The following is a 20,771-nucleotide window of genomic DNA, read 5'->3' as shown; positions in this document are numbered from 1 at the left end:
CAATGTTTGGATATCATCCAATAACAATCATTACAGATCAAGATGCAGCTATAACTAATACAGTTGCAAAGGTTTTACCACATACTAAACATCATTTTTGCATGTGGCATATTGAAAAAAAAATTTCCTGAGAATCTTAGCCATGTTTACCAACAATTTGATGATTTCAAGAATCAATTTTTTAAATGCATCTATTATACATTAGTTCCTGATGAGTTTGAATCGAAATGGGTTGAAATAATTGAAAAGTATGATTTGCAAGAAAATAGTTGGCTGAAAAAATTGTATTCCATTCGAGAAAAATGGATCCCTGCTTATGTGTGGAACAACTTTTGTGCTGAAATGTCTACTACTCAGAGAAGTGAGAGTATGAACAAGTATTTCAAAGATTATGTCAACTCAAGCACTTCGATGAGTAAGTTCGTCATTCAATATAAAAAAGCCCTTGATGCAAGATACAACAAAGAGAGGGAGAAAATTTTCAAAACAATGAATTCCAAGCTAATTTTAAAGATATTTTATCCAATGAAAAAAAAAGCTTTGGAGGTTTACATAAGAAAAATGTTTAGAAAATTTCAAGATAAGTTGGTTCATTCTCAGCAGTATGTTACAAAAAATATCATTGTAAATGAGCAAGTGTACAGTTACAAAGTGCATGAATTTGACAAAGAGAAGCCTGAATATATTGTGACATTTGTTTCCTTGTCAGCAACTACAACTTGTTCATGTCACATGTTTGAATTTGTAGGCATCCTTTGTAGGCATCAATTGACAGTTTTGATTAAAAAAATGCATTCATTACCTGATCGATATGTTTTAAATTGGTGGACAAGATATGCTAACAAAAGATAAGTAGAAAGCATCTTGGATGAACAACATGATAGTGTTCCAAAGTCTTTAATGATGTTGTTTAATAATGTCATGATTAATTCTTTGGAGCTTTCAAAAAAAGCTTCAAGATCTCAAAAACATTATGATATGGCAATTGAAGGTTTGCAACGGTTATTTGAAGAGCTCAATGCTTAGAAAATATCTTAGAAGGAGAAAAGTAGTGGCGTTGGTGTTTTAACAAGTGAAAATGTTCTTAAAGATGTTTCAAAAAATCATTAGACTCATTTTTTGAGTTATAATATAACTTTGAGTGATCCTCCTCATGTGACTACTAAAGGGTGTTCTCGAACTCTAAGAATGAAAGAGGCTTTGGAGCAAAGAAATAATTCAAAAACATGTTTATTCTGTAAACAAAAGGGTCATACAAAGCGCACTTGCCTGCTAAAAAACCAATTAAGGTATTGTTTGATGCTTTTAAATTTGGTATAGTTTACCATATCGACATTTCTTAATTTTTTTTTTACTTTTATATTTTTGAAGGCGTGATTCTAGCCAAAAGATAGTGTCAAATCTCAATACTGCTAAAACTTATTGCTCCATTCAATCAAACGAGGTAATAATAAGTCAATATTCTAATATTTTTAGTTACTTTTTTTACTTTGTTCAAACATGTTATTTAAATTAAATCTATTAATATGTAAATTTGTCTTATTAGAACTATGAATCACTTGAAATATCTTTGTGTATGTAAGATCCAAGTACGACTCAAAATTGGTATCAAGGACAAGTAAATATGTCTTTAGAGTCTCACACTATAAATTTTACGATAAAATAATTTATAGTTTATATGATTTATCTCTTAAACATTGATAAGATTTTATAGAAATATCTTATCCATGTATTTCTTTTAATATTATTCATGATTATTTCATTTATTTAATTTTCTTGTAGGATTTGATAACTGCAGTGCAACAATTGCCTATTGGGATAGCTAAAAAGGTTTAGGCATGATTTTGATTACAATGGTATTTTTTTTTACTTCAAAATCATTGTTAGTTATCAAGATTGGTTGTCAATTTTTTCATTTCTAAATCATTATTGATTATCAAACTTGATTGTCATATAGATTCTATGATTTAAAACAAAAAAAAAATAAAAAGTTTATGGTACCAAAAAAAAAATCTAGAGTTGCTAAAATTCTCACAAACAACTTTAGGGACAGGGTTGCCTCATAGACAACTCTCATGATATAATCATGCTTCATGTCATTACTGAAATTTGCCTAAGCAAATCTCAACGAATTGTAAAGTGTACTTGTAGTCGCAAGCCTCACGTCAGTGTTTCCTTTTAAAGCACTCATACCTTGAACTACAGCTGTAAGTATTTTATTTACTTGATCTTGGTCAATAACATAAGGGGAGACCTCCTCACACAAATACCCAAGAGTTTTTAAAGTAGCTTGCTTGGCATAAGCTAGTAGTTGATGAACATTTTATAAAGGAGAACTTATCAACTGTTTTTATGGCAACTCGATGCCAACAACCTTGGCAATGGCTTGAGATGCAGTTGACTGAGCATTAGATACTGGAGAAAACAATGTCTTTAATAAGCATGCCTTAATTTGGCTATTTATATTGGCATCCAAGGACAACCATCTTTGAACAAGCTCATACTTCATATGCTCTTCCTTAGAATTCAATGCATTTTTAAGTATCAAGCCAGCTAATTTGCATATTTCAACAGGCCTCTTTTCATTTACCAACTCTCTAAAAAAATTAAAGTAAGAAACCAAAAAGGTTTTACTCTTGAAATTGTTTCAAGCTTTCTTCAACACTCTTCAACAAAAAGATATTATGTTGGCATAATAATGATATTTATAAAGTTAAGTCAACATTTTTCATCAAAACACTCACTTGCTTCAAGTATCCTAAAGATATGTAGCCCCATATATCTTTGTTAAAGTCAATTAATATATTGTTAAAGCGGATAATTGCTTAATAAAGTTTTGCCATATAATCGTGTGTCTCAATTTGCAAACAACAAAGCCAAATATGTTCAATCAGAAGAATATATCAACACTTTGATAAGATTACATAATTACCAATTCTATCTATTCCAGGTGAAGCACATAAACTCATTACTGATCATATGCCATATGATGCTAACTAGAAGCGTCATTCCTTCAAGCTTCAACTAGCTGACATATATACTTTTACCATAAAAGAGGAAGGAGAAGTGTAGGAAACATGCTTGAGTAACATAGGGGTTAAACTTTAATCCAAGAGAAAACATAAACTCTTTTGCTATTTAAGGCCAATTATTATTAGCTAAATTCAGTATAGTAAAACACTAAAGAAAAGAAAATTAATTATTCCAGATAGTGCGTGCAAAAAAATGCAGAGAACATGTTCTAACACTAATTACAGCCTACAACCTTAAAGCAATAAATGGTTGAGAAACATAAGCAAATCATTTAGCAACCCAAATAATCATAATAGATGGTGAGTTGCAAGAATCAATGCACCCATGCTATAATATAAAAAAAGAAAATAAGATACACAACATATTCTACACATAAGTTTAGTGGGAATTGGGAAAGTAGTAATAGTGCATAATGCAATTTCATTTTCCATGACATGAAAAATGAAATGCTAGCATGTGTCCATCACTAGAAAGTTGAAAACCATCATTACATACTTTTTGTAAGATCAACAGCATCCTCTATGCAAAATCCAAGAGATTGCTCAAGGGTCTCAAAGTCTGAAATTTGAGAAGAACAAATAGTGTTTGCCTTTGTGCCACTAAAATCCATAAGCAATCAAAACCACGTCTTCCAATTTGAAGCAATATGATTCAATAAGTAAAAAATCAAATACATAATCTAGCCAAGAAGAAAAAGCTACATAAGAATATTTCATGATCAGTAACAAGGCACGACAAAAACATCTACAGTCTTCAACAGCCTCTGTTTACTAAAGTCATGATGAGGCTAACCACACATTCTCACAATCATATCAGTATAAAATGTCCAGCATCCCAGTTTTGAGATCATATTTGACCAACCTCTTATCAAGATCAGTCAGCATGTTTTGATCAAACTTTAACTAGAAGAGACAAATTCTCACATACTTTGAAATAGCACTGATTTTGAAGCTTTCCATAAATATAATATTATCAGTAAACAGAAAATCGATAATCCAAAAAACACAATAGAACAGAAATCAACAAACATAATGCTAAAACAAATTTCTAATACTTCCAACTTAATATGGTTGCTTATAGTAACAAACTTGAAGGAAATCCAAAGACAGGCAATTATCAAATATAACCATACAACCCCATCACCTACAGAGGAAAAATGTAACAGCTCTTTATCACATAATTCCAACCCTTTCATTTAATATAATACAATCCTTTCCCAGATATGCATAAGACATTTGACAACATAAAAGATAACATATAGCCAACTCCCTCACTCACCCCTTTAACAATACTAATTTTAACCTACACTTACAGTGAACATAAAAAGTCATGAATTCTCCTTCACCAATCAACTTTTCAATTCAAATTGCTTAATTAAATACCTATGATCAAACAATTTTACCTATGATCAACCAATTAATGAAAATTTCGAAGTAGAATTCAACTTACCCAGTAAAAAAATCACGAAATTTGACTGAGACAAAAAGCTTACCTAGTAAAAAGAATTAAAAAATAAAAAAAAGAGACGGTAAATGTAGAGAGAAGTGATAAAAAAGATAAAAGTTTTAATTTTAATTAATTAACCTTAAATAAATTTATTAATATTTATTTTTAAGGGCTTAAAATTTTAAATTTTATTCATTAATGAGGTATTCTTGTATTATTCATTGACAGTATATATATTAATTCTATTTAAAGAAATAAACGACAAAATTAAAATGTGTTAGCTTTATAGGTAAGATGATGATCAAGAGGGGGTGAATTGAATTTCTCCAAATTCTTCCCAAAAAAATGATTTCAATATAGTTGAATGAAAATTAAAATAATAAGCACTTTTGATGAAAATATAATACAAACAATAACAATTAACAAATCTAAAATCAAATATAAACAACAATAAATTGTAAGAAGATAGGGATAGAGAAATCAAACACAATGATTTATAAAAGTTCGATCCTTCTTCACAAAGCACCTATGTCTTCTCTTTTTGGTTGTCCACACCAAGGCTTCAATCCTATTCTTGAATTGAAAATACAACCTATATTTTTCTTTCTAAGGCTTAAGATGAAAACCTCTATCCTTTGTAGTATTTTATCCAATCTCACTACAAAGCTCTCAAGAGGATACCTCACCTCTTGTTCTCTTCCACCTTTATATATCAAAGATAATTTTGCAAACAATAGAACAACCTCTCTAAGGCTAAGTGTTTGCTAAGTTTAAGTACAAGAAAATGATGAATGAACAACAAATAAAAATTGGATACAATAAATACAAAGATATGGACTTTGAAGCTCTAAAAGTCTTGATTCTTTGAGAGAATGAAAATGTGGCTTATTGGCTCTTGTTCTCTTGATTCATCAAACTTCTTGGTGTGTGGAGTACCCAATTTATAGAGAAATTGAAGAAGTAGCCGTTGGGGAAGCTTTGAGTGAAGAAATGCCCATTGGAATGATGAAAAAATAGCCGTTAGAGTGCCCACACCCGGAACCGATCGATCTCTTCCATGAGGAGATCGATTAGTTCATGTTTTGAATTAATTTGCGTCTGAAAATCATGACCCGATCGATACCTTCCATGAGGGGATCGATCCTGTCAGCTGCAGGGTGGTCGTTTTTTGTTTTGTACTCCACTAACTAATTTGACCATAACTTGAGTTATACAAATTCAAATTACAAACCGTTTGAAGATTTGGAAACTATACTTAAAGGGTTTTCTATCCATATAAAGTTCATCAACAAATTCACTGTATACGAATTATAGTAATTTTTCAAATCTACCCTTTATGCAGTTTTTTAGACAACTGCAGTGTGTCTAGTACAAATTCAAAATCTTTTCTTAAAAAATTTGGATTTTCATTTTGTTTCTTTCATTAGAAAAGTAGACTCAAAGATCTTTCCAACCATATAAAATTTAAATATTAAAACCTTGTGAATTTATATAGAAAAATAAACAAATTCAATGTTGAAAAATTTTGTTATTGTAAAATAACTTTCTTAAGTTAATCTATTCTCAAAATCAATATTATTAAAATTGTATTAAGTTCAAAATGAATAAGTTTACTTTAAAAATAACAATTGGACTTTTATTTAAGCTCAAATAAATAATCTTTAAAGGAAGATTTGATTTGAGAAATATGACACCAAGAAATGTTTGTTTAAACTTTAAAAATCATATTATTTATTTAGTATTAAAATATAAAACTTAAGAATATGTACTAAATAAATTTTTTTTAAAATGTTGATCAAGTTTATTTAACTTTAATATTTTATCATTTGAAAATAAGGATCAATTCAAAGTTAACAAAATATTTTTTAATAATAATAAGAAAAAGAAAAAGAAAATACTCCATAATGATTGGCTATAACTTAGAAGGATAATAGTCAAAATCGATAAAGCATGGAAAATGCTGGTCAAATAAATTTAGTAAAAGCTCCTCCAGGAGGAAAAGAAAGAAGCATTTGGTCAAATAACAACACCTCCTTCAATAAACTAATAAAATTACTAATTACTTATTTCTAAACGACAAATTTGTGATCCATCCACACAATTTCACTTTTACATTTGATTTTTATTGTTTTATCTTAATAATCTTTGAATGGAGAAAGATCTTCAATTTTATCATATCTTTAAATTATTCCTCCACAAAATAAATTTTATAATTTTAATTAATATCTAATTTCTTAAAAATAAGGTTTATTCAAATTAAAATAACATTTTAAGAGTTTAATTAAATAAAATAATGCTTAAGGCCGGTTTAGTTTATTAAAATAATAACTTAAAGCTTTATTGGATATTGATTAGAGATTCCAAAATTACATTATTTTGCAATTTCCTTATTCTTCTCAAAATCACTTTTTTTTTGTGGCGAATAATTTTATATTTTTATAATAAAAATAAAAATTTATCTAAAAATTTTTTAAAAATACAAAAGCTTTTTAAGCTTCTTAAAACTTCAATTACGTACCTTTCATATTCTAAAGTAAAAGTTTCAAAATGATAATTCAAAATAAATTAATAATAGAAAGAATACTTATTTGCAAATAAACGTGATTTGATTATTGTAAACAAAAGGGCGTTAACTATAATATAACCGGGTTTCATTTTATAAAACGGGGGGTCAAATGGCACTTGTGTAAATTATGACAACTATAAAGGCCTTTCCGAAGAGACCGCATCTGCTTGGAAGTTTGGCAGTTGGCAGGTGTCTCGATCCCCGAAGCAACCCAACCTTTCAAAAGCGCGTGTGTTCTTTTTATAAACCACAAAAATTACAAATTGCAAATATTTTATTGTAATAGTTGACGTGGCAGCGTAAATCTAATTCTGCTTCTTGATCATTGCGGCCTAAGATGAGCTGCATACGAATTGAGATGCGATGCGATAACGGTTGAAGCGGCGTTTGTATTAATTTTTTTTTTTTGAAATACTAGAATTTTGAAAGAAAATGAGTGATGACATAAAAGGTTTTGAAATCAAATTCTAGATTAATGAAAACCAAAGTAATTACATGATGGGATTATATTTCATCATCTAATCAAAGAAGGTTTAATAGGTAATCCTTTAATTAAATTTTCTCTTCATTTTATTTGCTGTGTATCTGGCCGGGGTATTAAGCACGCGCAACAATGATACTTAATGAATGAAAAGTCCAAGGCTCTTCTATTTTTGCTGACTGTAATGGTGTTGGATCAAGCAGCCAATGAGATGCTGTCACGTCAATTGCTTTTGTGGATAGTCTGGTCCGATTGGTCTGATGCTATATATCAGTTATCTCACTGCTATATATCAGTTCCAACAGCGATGTCGGTGTGTCGGGGAGTGTAACACGTTTAAATTAAGAAGATTGTTTTAATTCCCTTTGGTTGGATTTTCCTGCATTGGCTTCGTTGTCGACGCCAAGCAAGACAAATGAAGAAAAGCATGAGCAACAGTGATATAATTACAATCTTATTAAGAGACAAGCATGACCTGTTTATTATACAACAGTGCTATTACAATCTTATCAAGTGAATGTCCAAAACATGCAATGCGTGGTCTGCCAAGAAAAAGATGAAGAAAAATATGCATGTGATCGAGCCACGACAGTTGTATTTTGATTAATGAACAGAAGATTTCCCAGCGTTTACTTTGGTTACATATTTTTGTCCAAGGAAGATTTGATATCGATAGTGATAAACAAGAAGTAAGAAAATTAACGAGAATCATGGTGCTAATTTAAGCTAGCTGTGGTTTGGACAGCCCCTCTTTAACATGTAGCAGTACTTGAACAAACAAATACTACTTAAAACATAAGAAGGAATATGCAAAAGTACATTTCATGTCCATTTGAAAGAATGTTATTGAAACTCAATATCAGAGCATCAATTCCATGCTTTTATTTGTTCTTCTCTAATCTCTTAGCCAACCTTGGGTGCATCGCCGTCTCTGCGATTATAAAGGTGTCGATAACAAAATTATTATATGGCAAAAATCAAACATGGGTGCAGAGCAGAGCAGATGGGGGACCTAAATATTTACGATGTCACCTATAGATGCGTTAGTTCATTGTTAAAATCAAATGATAACGGATGTTTGGGAAATAAAAATTGATAATTTAAAATATGATATAGTAACATGATACGAATATGATATAAAAATAAAATAAAATTATAATATGATTTAAAATTATAATAATAATTATATATAAATTTAATAAAATAAAAAAAATTATATTTATATTTTCATATCGATATAAATTATAATCACAATTATAATGTAAAATACAATATAAATATATAAATTTTAATATTTTATACTATAAAAATGCAAAAATTATTAAGTCATAAGATGAGAATTATTCCAAAGTTACATGGTAGGAGTATTTAATTCTAATCAAAAGTGCTTGTTTTTTTTGCCAATAATCAAGGGGCACTGTTTCACACACCGCAGTACCATATATATATATATTTATCATTTGATTTTTTTGGTCAAATAGGAACCAACAAATGGCATGAGCAATAGGGGACTTGAACATATACTATATGAATAAGCCCAATGCAGGAGGGAGACTGAATGAGGATGAAACTATAAAGACCATAAGAAAACAAAAGGAGATTATCTCTAAATTTTTTCAAGTTTTATCTCAATCTTCCCAACCCATCAATAAGATTTTTCTCTGTAAAATGGGATGGGATTGGGACCCATGTGAAAATTTTCATTATTCAATCAAGCAAGCATTGCATCATTTTTGGTCTTTTTTTTTTTTTTTTAACACTCTGGGACGTGTCTTTCCTTTCTGCCAAAGAATAAAGAAGCATAACTTAAAAAGGAGCTTCAGAAACACAAGCTAGTGGGATGAGGTCACTTACTTCTTTTACCAAATATGAAAAGCAAAGGGGTAGAAAAATTGAATCCAACATAATTACAATTGTCGAGGGTTGAAAATTACGTGTGGCTCAATGTCAATGGCTCAACTACCAGGTAACCACCTTCCCTAAGCATTGCCCTATCTAGAAGTAGAAAAGGAAGCTTCACAAAGACAACACAAAACAATTTTCGTTCAACCTTGGTTACAAGAGGAAGGTTCATTGAAAGTTCAATCTTGTTTCGCAAATTTCTGTTTCTTCTCCCTCTTTCTTTTCCCTTCTTATTTCTTCGTTATGCCTCTCAGGCGAAGCACTGGCTATTAGACAAGCTGCTATAATAGCAAGTTTAGCCATGGTCTGACTGTGATCATCGATCTTGGCATGTATTTCCCTTCTCGTTTCTTCCTTCAGTCCTTTCTCGCGAAGTGACCATTATAGCAAATAAGTTAGAGGATAGAAATGTTTCTCAGTATCAATGACCATTTATTTTTGTCAAATGTGGTTTTACTTGTGTTTTCAAACAAAATGCAACGAATAGGCAAAATAGAACTACCACAATAAGTTGAAAACTAAGTGCTTTTCCAAGCATGGAAAAACCCTCAAGACCTAACTTTTGCAAAATTTTAAACCAAGAAAAAGAGACTCATCTACTGATGTGGCAATTGGCATGGCCCAAAGAGATGACCAGAATATTTCCAATTTGCCGTTTATCCATAACAGAACTGGACTTTCTATTCCACCAAAATCAAGCTATATCTGGATCTGTCTAGGTCACAGGAGCCTATTTTAAACATTTCCATGATGACTAATGAATATTTACCACTTTGAAATGTTTTTAATTGTATCCAGTAAGCTGGCCGAAAAATTAAGATAGATCAAACAAAGCAAGAAGATAGGTTCCTGATATTCCAGAAATTGGGATGATGAACATCCTTTAGATTGTAATATAGCAAAGAGATACAAGCTGAAAAGCCTGAATCTTTTGGCCTATAAAGTAAAAATTTCCTTTTTCAAGCCGTCAAAAAAGAAACTACTATTAACAGAACAACAAGTTAAAGCTTACAACCTAAGGTACTGTCACTCATAAGGCACTCTACAGAACCTGGTTTTCAACTTTGAGAATTGCAGTACAGAAAGACAACAATTATTACAGAGATGAGGAGGAAGTTGGAAGAAGAAAGCCACTAAAAATTCGACCAAAGTATTTTCAATTCAATCTAACTTGCTAGGGCGCAGCAATGAAAACTCAAATCCAGGTTTTATTTATGCTGCAGACAAAATATCAGTTTTGCACTGATCAATTGCATCCCAAAGGCGAATGCAGTCATAATAAGCAGAAGTTCACTCCAACTAGTTCAATTCAGAAAAACAACACAAAAGGAATAAAAAAAGGTTGGTGCCTTATAAAATCATCCAATGACAATTGACAAGGAAAAGGGATAACACTCCATTTCATTGGGATATTAGACCCATAAGTGACTTTTTTAAAGCCTCTAAGAATACAGTAGCAAGACAAAAGCCTTGAAATGAGCAACAAGAAATCAGCGAAAGCAATCTGATTATTGAAAATCATTATCATCCAATATGCCGTTGAAATAAAGATTTATAACAAAAAAGGGAATAAAGGTGAAAGAAAGAAGGCTAGCTGTTGAATCCACGTTTCTGGTAATGGGCGACCTCACCCTCATTAGGGAAAAATCCCATTAATCGACCCGCTGAGTTCTGGTAGGCGTACATAAACCCTCCCATTAGCCCTATCAGCCCTCCTGTCACCATTGACGGCCCCTTTATTCCCGGTTTTATTCCTGAACCAACCAAATACCAAAAAGACCAGAAAAGGTTTAAACTTTAAACCAAAAACCTATTCCCATTATAATCAACTTCAGATTTATATAAATGTATTCTGCTAATAGATGCAGAGAAAAAAACAAAAGAACCAATTGCATTTCAATGTTAGAAATCACGTATTATTGTTATGTGGATAAAAGTAGGGTTACCAGAGAGGTAGCCGACGGTGACAGAAACGCCAGTGATAGTCATGAAACGGAGGTAATCGAGGGTGTTGAAATTGCCAACGACTTTGGTGAAAGGAGGGTTTCGATCTACAACGGGGTACTCTGGTTTCGCCAAAGCTGTTATGTCTGTGTTCATCTTTGTTTCCTTCCCTATATTAGGCGCTGCCGCTCTTGTTGTTGCTCAAGTTCGATTACCCACTTAGGAGCTATAGATGGGAAAAGTGAATACAGAACTGAACACCCTCCAGTCCGAATTGATCTGTTTCTGTCGTTTATGGGCCTCTTGAAAACCATGTTTTGAATTGATCTGTTTCTGTTTGTTGTAATTGATTTGGGCTACTCGTTCTGGGCTCAAATTTTGAATTACTATTTACGATTACACACTTGGAAAGCGTACAACTTAATAACTCAAGGTGTTATGCTATTATATGTCTTTAATATTTATTATGTTATTATTTGCCTAAATTCCTTCTTTTTTTTAGACATGACTAAAACAATTTTGAATAATGGATATAAATACCACAATCCTGTGATCTCTATCCCCTTAAGATAAATAAAAACAGGGTGATATTGTCTTTTGAAGGAATTGAGTAGATATACTTGTTTCCAAGTAACAAAACACAGATTCCTATCCAGTTATGCTGTTGAAGAATGAAAAATGCTCACCTTAGATTGTTGTTGTTGTTGTTGTTGTTGTGGTGGTGGTGTTGTGTGTGTGTATATATATATATATTATGATATATCAGTTTCTGATACTGGCCTTCCTTCTTCCGCTTTAATCTTCTTCTCCTTCCTTTCATCTTCCTAAGATTCTACTCAATTACAATTCTTGTCCCCAAGTGTTGCAGCAAAAGCCTTACTTTACTTGTTTTTGGATAAGTTGGCATGGTTCTTTGTCTACCTTGAGGGCCCAATAATATTGCAGCAACCTTACAAGTTTCAGAATCAACGCACCATAGGCAGTGTCCTGTCCATGACCATGAGGAGGAAACTAATAATGCCGATAGGTTTGATTTCAATTTAAAGTTAGATTAGGTTTCGAAGAGATAACCAAGCATGACCAGTGCAGCTGATACATGGTTTCAAAGTCTTGTAATCACAGCAGTCCAAAAAAAAAAGGCATCTTCTTCATTCTCCGTTTAATCAAGTCTTTGCAGCAGCCACCTGTGAATTGGCATGCAAACAAGAGAGGTTCCAACTTCCAAGCTTTGTATCTTCTTTAATTCTACACAGAATCTTATTATCTGGCACTCTCCATAATTCCAAGCAAAGTTTGAAGGAACACAAGTTTCACCGTACGGATGGTCCGATTTCAAAATCCATTAAACACCCAGATGTTTGGAATTCTGAAACAAGGGGCTCAAACTATCGATATATAATTAAGGTGCTATTAATCAAACCGATCTAAAAATTAAGACATATAGAATTCATTGATTCTTTGGTTTATACAAAGTACAAATAACTAAACATTCACTTAATTTCATCAAGTTATTTTCGGAAGGAAACAGTAGGTTTCCTCTAATTCACCATTATCAAAAAGAGGGGAGAAATGAAGAGAAGCACGGGTTTCCTTTTTCTCAAAAGAAACTAATCAGGCGTAGTATGGACACTTGTAATTAGTTGGGCCATGGAGTATTTCTGGTGAATGTAATCATTCATAATATGGGTGCTCCAAACGGAAAGTTTCTAGCAACATTCCACGCAAATTCATCCAATGGTGAAAGAATGAGTTAGTACATGTGGTATTGAGCCCATGGATATGCTATAGAATTTATTGAAATATCAGCTGGCGAAGGGCAGGTAACGGGTAAGCACTTTTCCCAGTCCAATTTCTTAATTTCAAAGAAAACAATTGTAAGTAGCTAATTAATTTGAAACTGCATTGCCTCACTATATATATATAGATACATATACATGTTATCTAAGGAATTGATTCTTAATGAAGTTGTTTAATTGAATGCTTGATCTTGACAACATATAGTTATCACAAGACTGATTGCTGTTGCTTCTATATTTCTATGTTTATAATGAGATGATGCAGCATTGAAGTTAATAATTTAATAATATTGTTAGTGGAAGGCTACATATAGCCAGCCAGCCAGCCACTTAGAAGGTGAACTTATTTTATGATTTAGACCTTATTATTAGTGGAAAATGGTTATACAGTTCAATAGGAATATCAAATGCACGCCTTGTCTATCACCCCATATTTCTTGTCAATCCACCCAGCAGCTCTCGTTTTCCAAATTTCGAAGTTCCATATGCAAAAGAAGCATCCAATCCCAACACTGTTGGCATCTGCAGCTTTCATCTGTGCATGCCATTCCCTTCCAACAACTTGAAGACAAACCATATCTTGAGAGAGAGAGAGAGAGAAAGAATGTTTGTATGTCTGTCTTTGTCGTACATTGTTGTTCAATCAAAGCATTATGAGCTCCTAAGATTATTCCCTATTCTAACCTTTGTCTTTTAGCCCTCACACCGCTCCCACCTCTGCTAAAAAGAGGCTTTGGATTGGGGGTACGCTGGCAGAGCATCCCAATCAATTATTCCTCCAAATATACCCTTCCATGTGCTAGTTTCAACATTCTTTTGGACTCTTCTCTCCAAACTTTTTCACCTTTAACATTGCTTTTGCCTCTTCTCACTTCGCTCCCACATACACTAACCAAAGTACTCCCTAAGATTGGCCACACAACCTTTTCTTTTTGGACTTTGCCGCTTAGCAACCGATTCTCTTCCCTTTTCAAATCATTTAGAATTTTATCGAACAACTAAATGCCTTAAAACTAATTCAAGCAAACCATGTGAACCATGCCAACGTCCTATAAATACACGTAAAGCCATTCAAGGCTCCTTCCACCGCCTTCCTTGCATAAATGTATGAATAGGCATTGCAACTTGCTATAGCTTGCTAATTTTAAGAGCAAAAGAACATATATATATTATTTGATTTTCTCATCAAATGGGTGGGGAAAGCATTAATGATCCTATTGTCATCCAATCATCTATTGCTCTACTGCAAGAGAGATTTAGGCGGTTGCAGAGAATGAAGGAGTTGAGAGAAGAGAGGGAACTACTAAGAAAGCTGGCGGAGCCTAAACAATGCAGTCCCACCTTGCCTTATGATCAGCCATCAGGGTTGTTGTTCTTTCACTTCTTGCCACCAAGGTCACCACCTCGTCAAGTGCCTAACTTCTCCCTCTTCTCTGGCCCGCAGAGCAAGTGTCATGCTGGTACTACTTTTCGGTGCATGGAGGCCCCATTTTTTGCGAGTTTGTTGCCCATAGTCACAGAGACATCTCCATCTTTGCATGTCTCTCAGAACAAATTAAAAGATTCGGATTCTGATGATGGTGTTGATACGTCTCTTCATCTGTAACAAATTAACCCATACTTGGTTTGGTGCAGTTTAATAGTGAAGAAAGAGTTAGTACTATAGTACGTAGTAAAGGTCATCGATCGGATATAATTAATTTGCCTTCATGTTGTTCTATATATATAGTATAAGCTAATGTTCCAGATATTTTGCCTCGTATACTACTGATCTTGGTTACTCCTTTCAACTTAATTTCTAACGAGAGCAAGAGTTGGTTAGTACTATAATTACTCTCCGCCAGTTGCTCTAGGTGGTTAAGTCCTTTTAAAAAGAGTTGAACCAATATGTGAGAAGAGGCCCGCCTGACTTATTGATGGATTTAACAGCCCAACTGACGGCTGATAGCATTGTTCAGGCCCAGAGCTGAATTGAAACAGTAAAGAGAAGTCCACATTTGAAGCTCTTGAACTTTTGAGAGAGAAAGAGTACAGAAATAGATTTACAAATCTACGGAAGTCCATATTTCCAATGACATCAATTGTACCGATCTCTTAAGTTAACCAACAGAGTAGAAGCATCATTTAGCAGCTGGATAAGGTGTTGCGAATGTAATATTCTATGGTATATTTACACATATATGCCAGGATCTGCTCATGCTTTCATTGAAACTAACTGTTGGGAAGTCTTAACGCTTTTTGTTTGAGTTTGCTTCATGGATAGGGGACGTATCGATTCTAACAGTATCTTCAATGTCCCTTACAATTCAAAGCGAAAGTGTAACAAATAAGCTCTGCTCTTAGAAACAGGGCGTCTAAAAACCAAAGTAATAGGTAATTCTAACCAACCAGCCTTGCTTTGTCCTGTGGTTCAACATACATATAGCATTTTTTTTTTTTTTTGTTTCATCTATTTCCCTGAGCAATAGCATTATACCATTGCTATTTAGAATTGACTTGATTGATTTTGGGTATTAGACATTGTGTTGTCCTGGAAGTTTCCACATTGGGAACAATAATACAGTTATTTTGATCATTCCCAAACAAAGGTTGTCTTCTTAATTGTAAGATGGAAGGAACATAGAAAGAGAAGAATCTCTACTTTGACAAAAGTAAACAATTCCTTCTCAAATGCTACTTCCTCCATAGCCATTAGCTCAATATATTATTGGTGGTAAAGCAAACACCCAACGTTCCATCTTATAGATTAGATACAAACATTGAAAACTCCTCCTGAATTAGCCATAATGCCATCTGCGTCACATTGGACTCTGCTTGCTCTTTGTTTAGTTTCTTTAGTTTTGCAGAAGACAGGTAATCCCATATGTAATGATTTTAGTGATCTTTCAATGGCTTTTGATCCTTACACATTTTTGGTCATATTAGATGCTCAGTTCAGAGAATGGTGCATAGCTGATGAGCAAACTCCAGATGAAGAGTTGAAAAAGGCCCTTGATTGGGCTTGCGGAAAGGGAGGTGCAGATTGCAGTAAGATACAAGTGAACCAACCTTGTTATCATCCAAATACTATAAAGAACCATGCCTCTTATGCCTTCAACAACTACTATCAGAAGTTCAAGAACAAAGGAGCAACTTGCTACTTCAATTCTGCCGCCATCATCACAGATCTTGACCCAAGTAATATTATAATCCTATATCACTTTTTTTCTTTTAGGTTGAATTTTTATTTTGTTACATGAAAAAAACTATGATTCGAATCTAAATTTTCTACTTAATACTGACTATTCCATCTTCTTTCTGTGTTAACAGGCCACAATTCATGCAAATTTGAAACTGTTCCCTAGCTAGGTCGAGGGCAAAATCTTTGGATACAGATAGCCTTTGGCCTTCTCTTGATGAATGCTTCATTCTTGGATAGGAGAGATATATGAGTAGTGTCATTTCAATAATTTTCAACTAAAAAGACAAAAAAAATAATAAATTCAATATCATATGTATTTATAGAAGAGAAAGAGTGTCATCGCTTTCACATTCACATCCACATATATTTAGGAAAATGAAGATAAAATTTAGTATCATGTTGCTCACAAACCAAAATATATATCCTCAAATTAGTATCTCCAACCAGCGAATGTTGATATATAATTTTAAAATTTTCATAATCTCTTTCATCATCTTCCATATTTCATAGCCAGATCCCAGATATATTTGTAAAAAAAAAAAAAAAATCATAAATTCAGTGTTTCTATATTGCTCATTAATAATATGGTTGGACAAAATAAGGCGGAATATCAATTTAGTTTTCAAGCAAACTTTGCAGCCCAACACACGTAGTTTCAATTTCAATTTCGCTCGATATTTTAAGACTATTAGAGTAATTTTTGTGGAGCAGATTAAGACAATAGGTTTGCTACAAAGAATAGTATATGCAACAAGTGATCTAAGAATAATATTAGTGAAGAGAATAATGAAAGATAGAATAACCAAAATACCATTGAAGACAAGCTGCAGTGGGATTATGTATGTGTCGTCAAAAATCTAATGATTGGGTAGAATGATTTCTCTTAATCACGAGTTCATAGTTGAAACTTACGTTTGCATTCGAATTTTTGTCAACTTTAATCAGAGATTCAGTGGAAAAAGAAGTGTAAAAACATGGTTTTCCGGACAGGAAATCATTGTACTACTATTAGAAATGTATCACTTCCAAAAAATGTAAACGAAATGGAAAAGGCTCGTTAGTAGTGGCTCTGGCTCCATCTCCAGTTGAAGATTGAGATTTGAATGAAAATTAAAGTAGAAAGTTGCTTGATAATGGAAAGTACTTGGAAGAGCATTTTCTTGGAGTTACGTTAATTCTATAGCCTTTGTTTTCCACCACACGCATCTATTTCGCGTGTAGCTTGAATTGTTGCAATAAGCAAGTGTCCAAGTCTCCTACGGGTGGAGATGTTTCGTGGCTCTGCTGCAAACTTGGCCCTCCTTTGAGCCAAAGGCAATCATTGGCAAACACAGCAACTCAAAGGCGCGTGTTGTTGTGACTTGTGTGTGAGCTTTACATTTTAACTATCACGGATTCACATTACACCATTATAACATGTGGACAACCAAGTAACCAAACCACCCACAGACCCCACCATGAAAGACCACAAGCATACCACTTTAATCATTTTGATCAGCTTTACTGATTGTGTGCTTTGTTTTACTACTTCTAGCTTTCAAACAAAGGAGGGTTTGTTCCGTTGTTTCTCGGCTAGGGTGGTCTTTGCATAAAAGAAACTGATCTCTCATTAAATTCAACCATCAACCTTGTTCTTGTTCAGTTCGGAGGATTTAAGGCACTCCCTCACCTTATCTGACTCCTTCTTGGAACAACAAAACCGTTGCCTCTTCCTAGATAAAGAACTCTAAAGAAACCCTGTTGCTTCTGTCTCACTTTCTCATTGCCATTGTTTCATCTTTTACTTTTTCCCATAAAGGCCTTAAATGCAAAGCTTAAGTGCCATTTAATGCCAAAAATCTTTCTTTCTGTAAAAGAAAAAATACCACTCAAAAAGGGAGGAAATTTTAGCTTGGCACACGCCTATTTAAGCAGTGGAAGTTGCCGCCTTGTTGGTTAGGTGTACGTTCGTTGTGCTTTTAAGAGTTTTTTGTCTGGGCTGGTCTGTTTCTTTCTTCTCTGTAGAGTGTTGGATTTTGACAAAAATTAAAGATGAATTATTTGGGTGTTGGTGTTAGTCCTGGGAACGTCTCTGTATACCACGGCACTAATTTGAAGGTGATTGATAGAAGAGTGAGAGTTGCGGAGTTGGTTTTGAGGTGTGTGATATGTGGCTTAAGTGTTCTTGCAGCTGTGCTTGTGGGAACAGACACTCAAGTCAAAGAAATCTTCTCAATTCGGAAGAAAGCTAGATTTACGGACATGAAAGCACTTGTGTAAGATCCTCTACTCTGTCCCTCTCTCTACCTCTCTGTAAAAGTCATGCTTTTCTTGATCTACTTTTGATGTAACACGTTACGCAGGTTTTTGGTGGTAGCCAATGGGGTAGCTGCAGCCTACTCATTGGTACAAGGAGTGCGCTGCGTTGTGGGTATGGTACGAGGAAGTGTGCTATTCAGTAAGCCTTTGGCTTGGGCCATTTTCTCTGGAGATCAGGTACTGTGTTCCGGCTTGGTCTTCTCTTTGCATGTATTTCCCCCATAGCATAAATGGGATAGAAGAGCCTAAGAGCCATTGCCTTCGTCTTGTTCCGTTAGTAGTTTGGTAAATATATATGAGGTTCATAATTTATCCATATTTCCAAAATTTGCTGAAGGTTTCACTTAGGCAATAGTTTTGGCTGATTGCATGCTTGCTTAAGAAAATTTTTTTTGAATTGCATGCTTAGTAGATGAAAGGAAATTGTAAAAAATAACCAAATTTCAACTAGACTTAGTTGCAATAAATTGGAAGAGAAGAATATTTTCTTTTTTAAAGGCTAGGCTTCCACCAAAATGGAAAAAGAAAGAGGAAAAAGTCCAAGGTTGGTTAGAGTAGCATTTAATGTTGTTGGTAATTGGTGTTAAGCCTTTATACGACGGTAGTGTTTTGAAAACCCTTGCAGTATGGTAACAATCGTACGAGAATTCAAGCAGCAAATAATAATGAGGGGAAGATGAAGATCATTAATGGAATGAAACAAGTAGACCTAATTGATGAAGTATGTATTTACACCTTGATAAATATGAAATAGTCCTTTGGAAACTTATCCAGTGCTTTTTATGAGCGACACCACCAGCGGTGGACCTCTAGTCAAAGTTTTATGTGCGAAAAAGGATTGGTCATTGATGTTATTGCATGGAATTATTTCTCATTCATGGTCGTTTATTGTAGGTAATTTGTGCATCTCCTATTGTTCTACTTCTACTTAGTGAATAGAAAGCTTGAAGCAGAAGCTAGTATGTTATAATTAGTTTACACTTCCCCTCTGGACCAACACAACTGAGCTACTGGTTTTTCCTTTCGAGAAACACTTTTGTTCTGTGTTTGAGAAAGAACATGATTTTTATCCAACTATTTAATGCACCAAACAGAATTGATCTTCATGGGGATTCGAAAATCTAACTAATTCTGGTGCGTAGAGGCAGGGAATTCTGTGGGGAAATGATAGCTAATATTAATGCATATAAGAATAATGTTAATTATGTTTCATGAATATTTGAGAATTCTATTGTAGTCAGACACTCAGACTTGCAGGACTCAGGTTGGTATTTTTGGTTCATTTGATTCTAATGCATACCTTAACAACCTCCCACCCCTTGTATTTCTGGCCTTGAATGAGGGGATAGTGGAGCCCTGATTTGGTACAATATCAGGGCCTGTTATAACCATCAACCAGGCCATTTTAACTGCTATTGAGATTAACCATTGTCACATACCTGGAGAGAGCTGACATAGAGACCATTTTCTCTGTGGTACGGTTCATAATCAAGCTAGTCTATAAAGTCCATCCAAACATTGGCTTGCTAAAGAGGACATGTATTTTGGGCAGAAGAGAGCATGTAGTGATTAACATATAATGTTTTTGCAGGCCATGGCATACTTGAATGTGGCTGCTGTGGGAGCTGCAGCACAGTCAGCAGTGTTTGCTAAGTTGGGGCAAACAGAGCTTCAGTGGATGAAGATATGCAACATGTACGGAAAGTTTTGTAATCAAATTGGGGAAGGAATAGCAATGGCACTACTAGTTAGCGTTAGCATGGTGGTCCTATCTTGTGTCTCTGCTTTCAGTCTCTTCCGCTTATATGATGGCAACAAAGCCAAGAACAACTCCGGGTGGTAGAATTTGGGTTAGCCAAAACTACCTCGTTTCACTTTGACAGGTTCATTCCCAAGGGTTGTGTAATTTAATGTGTCATATATATAAATATAATGATGACAAGAAAGTGGCGGTGTTATCAGTTATGACTCCCATTTGACAATAAATGTAGGTTGGATTCATACTTTTTTGAGTCGTTTAATTTTTCATGTGTTGAAAAAAACACAGTGCAAGAGACATTTGATCAATGAATTATTGTTAGATATGTGTATGGTAGTAAATATTAATTTTGATTTATTATTAAG

General features: G+C 33.7%; 4 protein-coding genes and 1 pseudogene across 4 annotated transcripts; 4 read left to right on the top strand and 1 right to left on the bottom strand.

Annotated features, from left to right (window-relative positions):
- Positions 1-2: 2 nt before the first annotated feature.
- LOC149510605 (protein FAR1-RELATED SEQUENCE 5 pseudogene) lies at positions 3-852 on the top strand (annotated as a pseudogene).
- Positions 853-10,800: 9,948 nt separating this feature from the next.
- Positions 10,801-11,619, bottom strand: LOC111280731 (NADH-ubiquinone oxidoreductase 20.9 kDa subunit-like). The gene is made up of 2 exons (XM_022868167.2): positions 11,375-11,619; positions 10,801-11,182 (listed from the first exon to the last, which is right to left on the bottom strand). The coding sequence occupies exons 1-2, from the start codon at positions 11,526-11,528 to the stop codon at positions 11,019-11,021; spliced, it is 318 nt and encodes a 105-aa protein (XP_022723902.1). The 5' UTR covers positions 11,529-11,619; the 3' UTR covers positions 10,801-11,018.
- Positions 11,620-13,552: 1,933 nt separating this feature from the next.
- LOC111281355 (uncharacterized) lies at positions 13,553-14,917 on the top strand. The gene has a single exon (XM_022869083.2). It carries the CDS (start codon positions 14,358-14,360, stop codon positions 14,772-14,774), a length of 417 nt encoding a protein of 138 aa, XP_022724818.1. The 5' UTR covers positions 13,553-14,357; the 3' UTR covers positions 14,775-14,917.
- A 127-nt stretch (positions 14,918-15,044) lies between these two features.
- Positions 15,045-16,887, top strand: LOC111280260 (PLASMODESMATA CALLOSE-BINDING PROTEIN 5-like). The gene is made up of 3 exons (XM_089757209.1): positions 15,045-16,021; positions 16,094-16,345; positions 16,478-16,887. Exons 1-3 carry the CDS (start codon positions 15,955-15,957, stop codon positions 16,510-16,512), a joined length of 354 nt encoding a protein of 117 aa, XP_089613335.1. The 5' UTR covers positions 15,045-15,954; the 3' UTR covers positions 16,513-16,887.
- Positions 16,888-17,868: 981 nt separating this feature from the next.
- On the top strand, positions 17,869-20,731 carry LOC111281029 (CASP-like protein 2B1). The gene is made up of 3 exons (XM_022868585.2): positions 17,869-18,604; positions 18,692-18,824; positions 20,239-20,731. Exons 1-3 carry the CDS (start codon positions 18,381-18,383, stop codon positions 20,488-20,490), a joined length of 609 nt encoding a protein of 202 aa, XP_022724320.2. The 5' UTR covers positions 17,869-18,380; the 3' UTR covers positions 20,491-20,731.
- Positions 20,732-20,771: the final 40 nt, after the last annotated feature.

This window comes from Durio zibethinus, chromosome 28 (assembly GCF_047325235.1).
Source record: "Durio zibethinus cultivar Kanyao isolate XHJ-2024 chromosome 28, ASM4732523v1, whole genome shotgun sequence".
Lineage (NCBI taxonomy): Eukaryota > Viridiplantae > Streptophyta > Magnoliopsida > Malvales > Malvaceae > Durio > Durio zibethinus.
The sequence above is the reverse complement of the archived record's forward strand: the minus strand, read 5'-3'. Positions and strand labels throughout refer to the sequence as shown.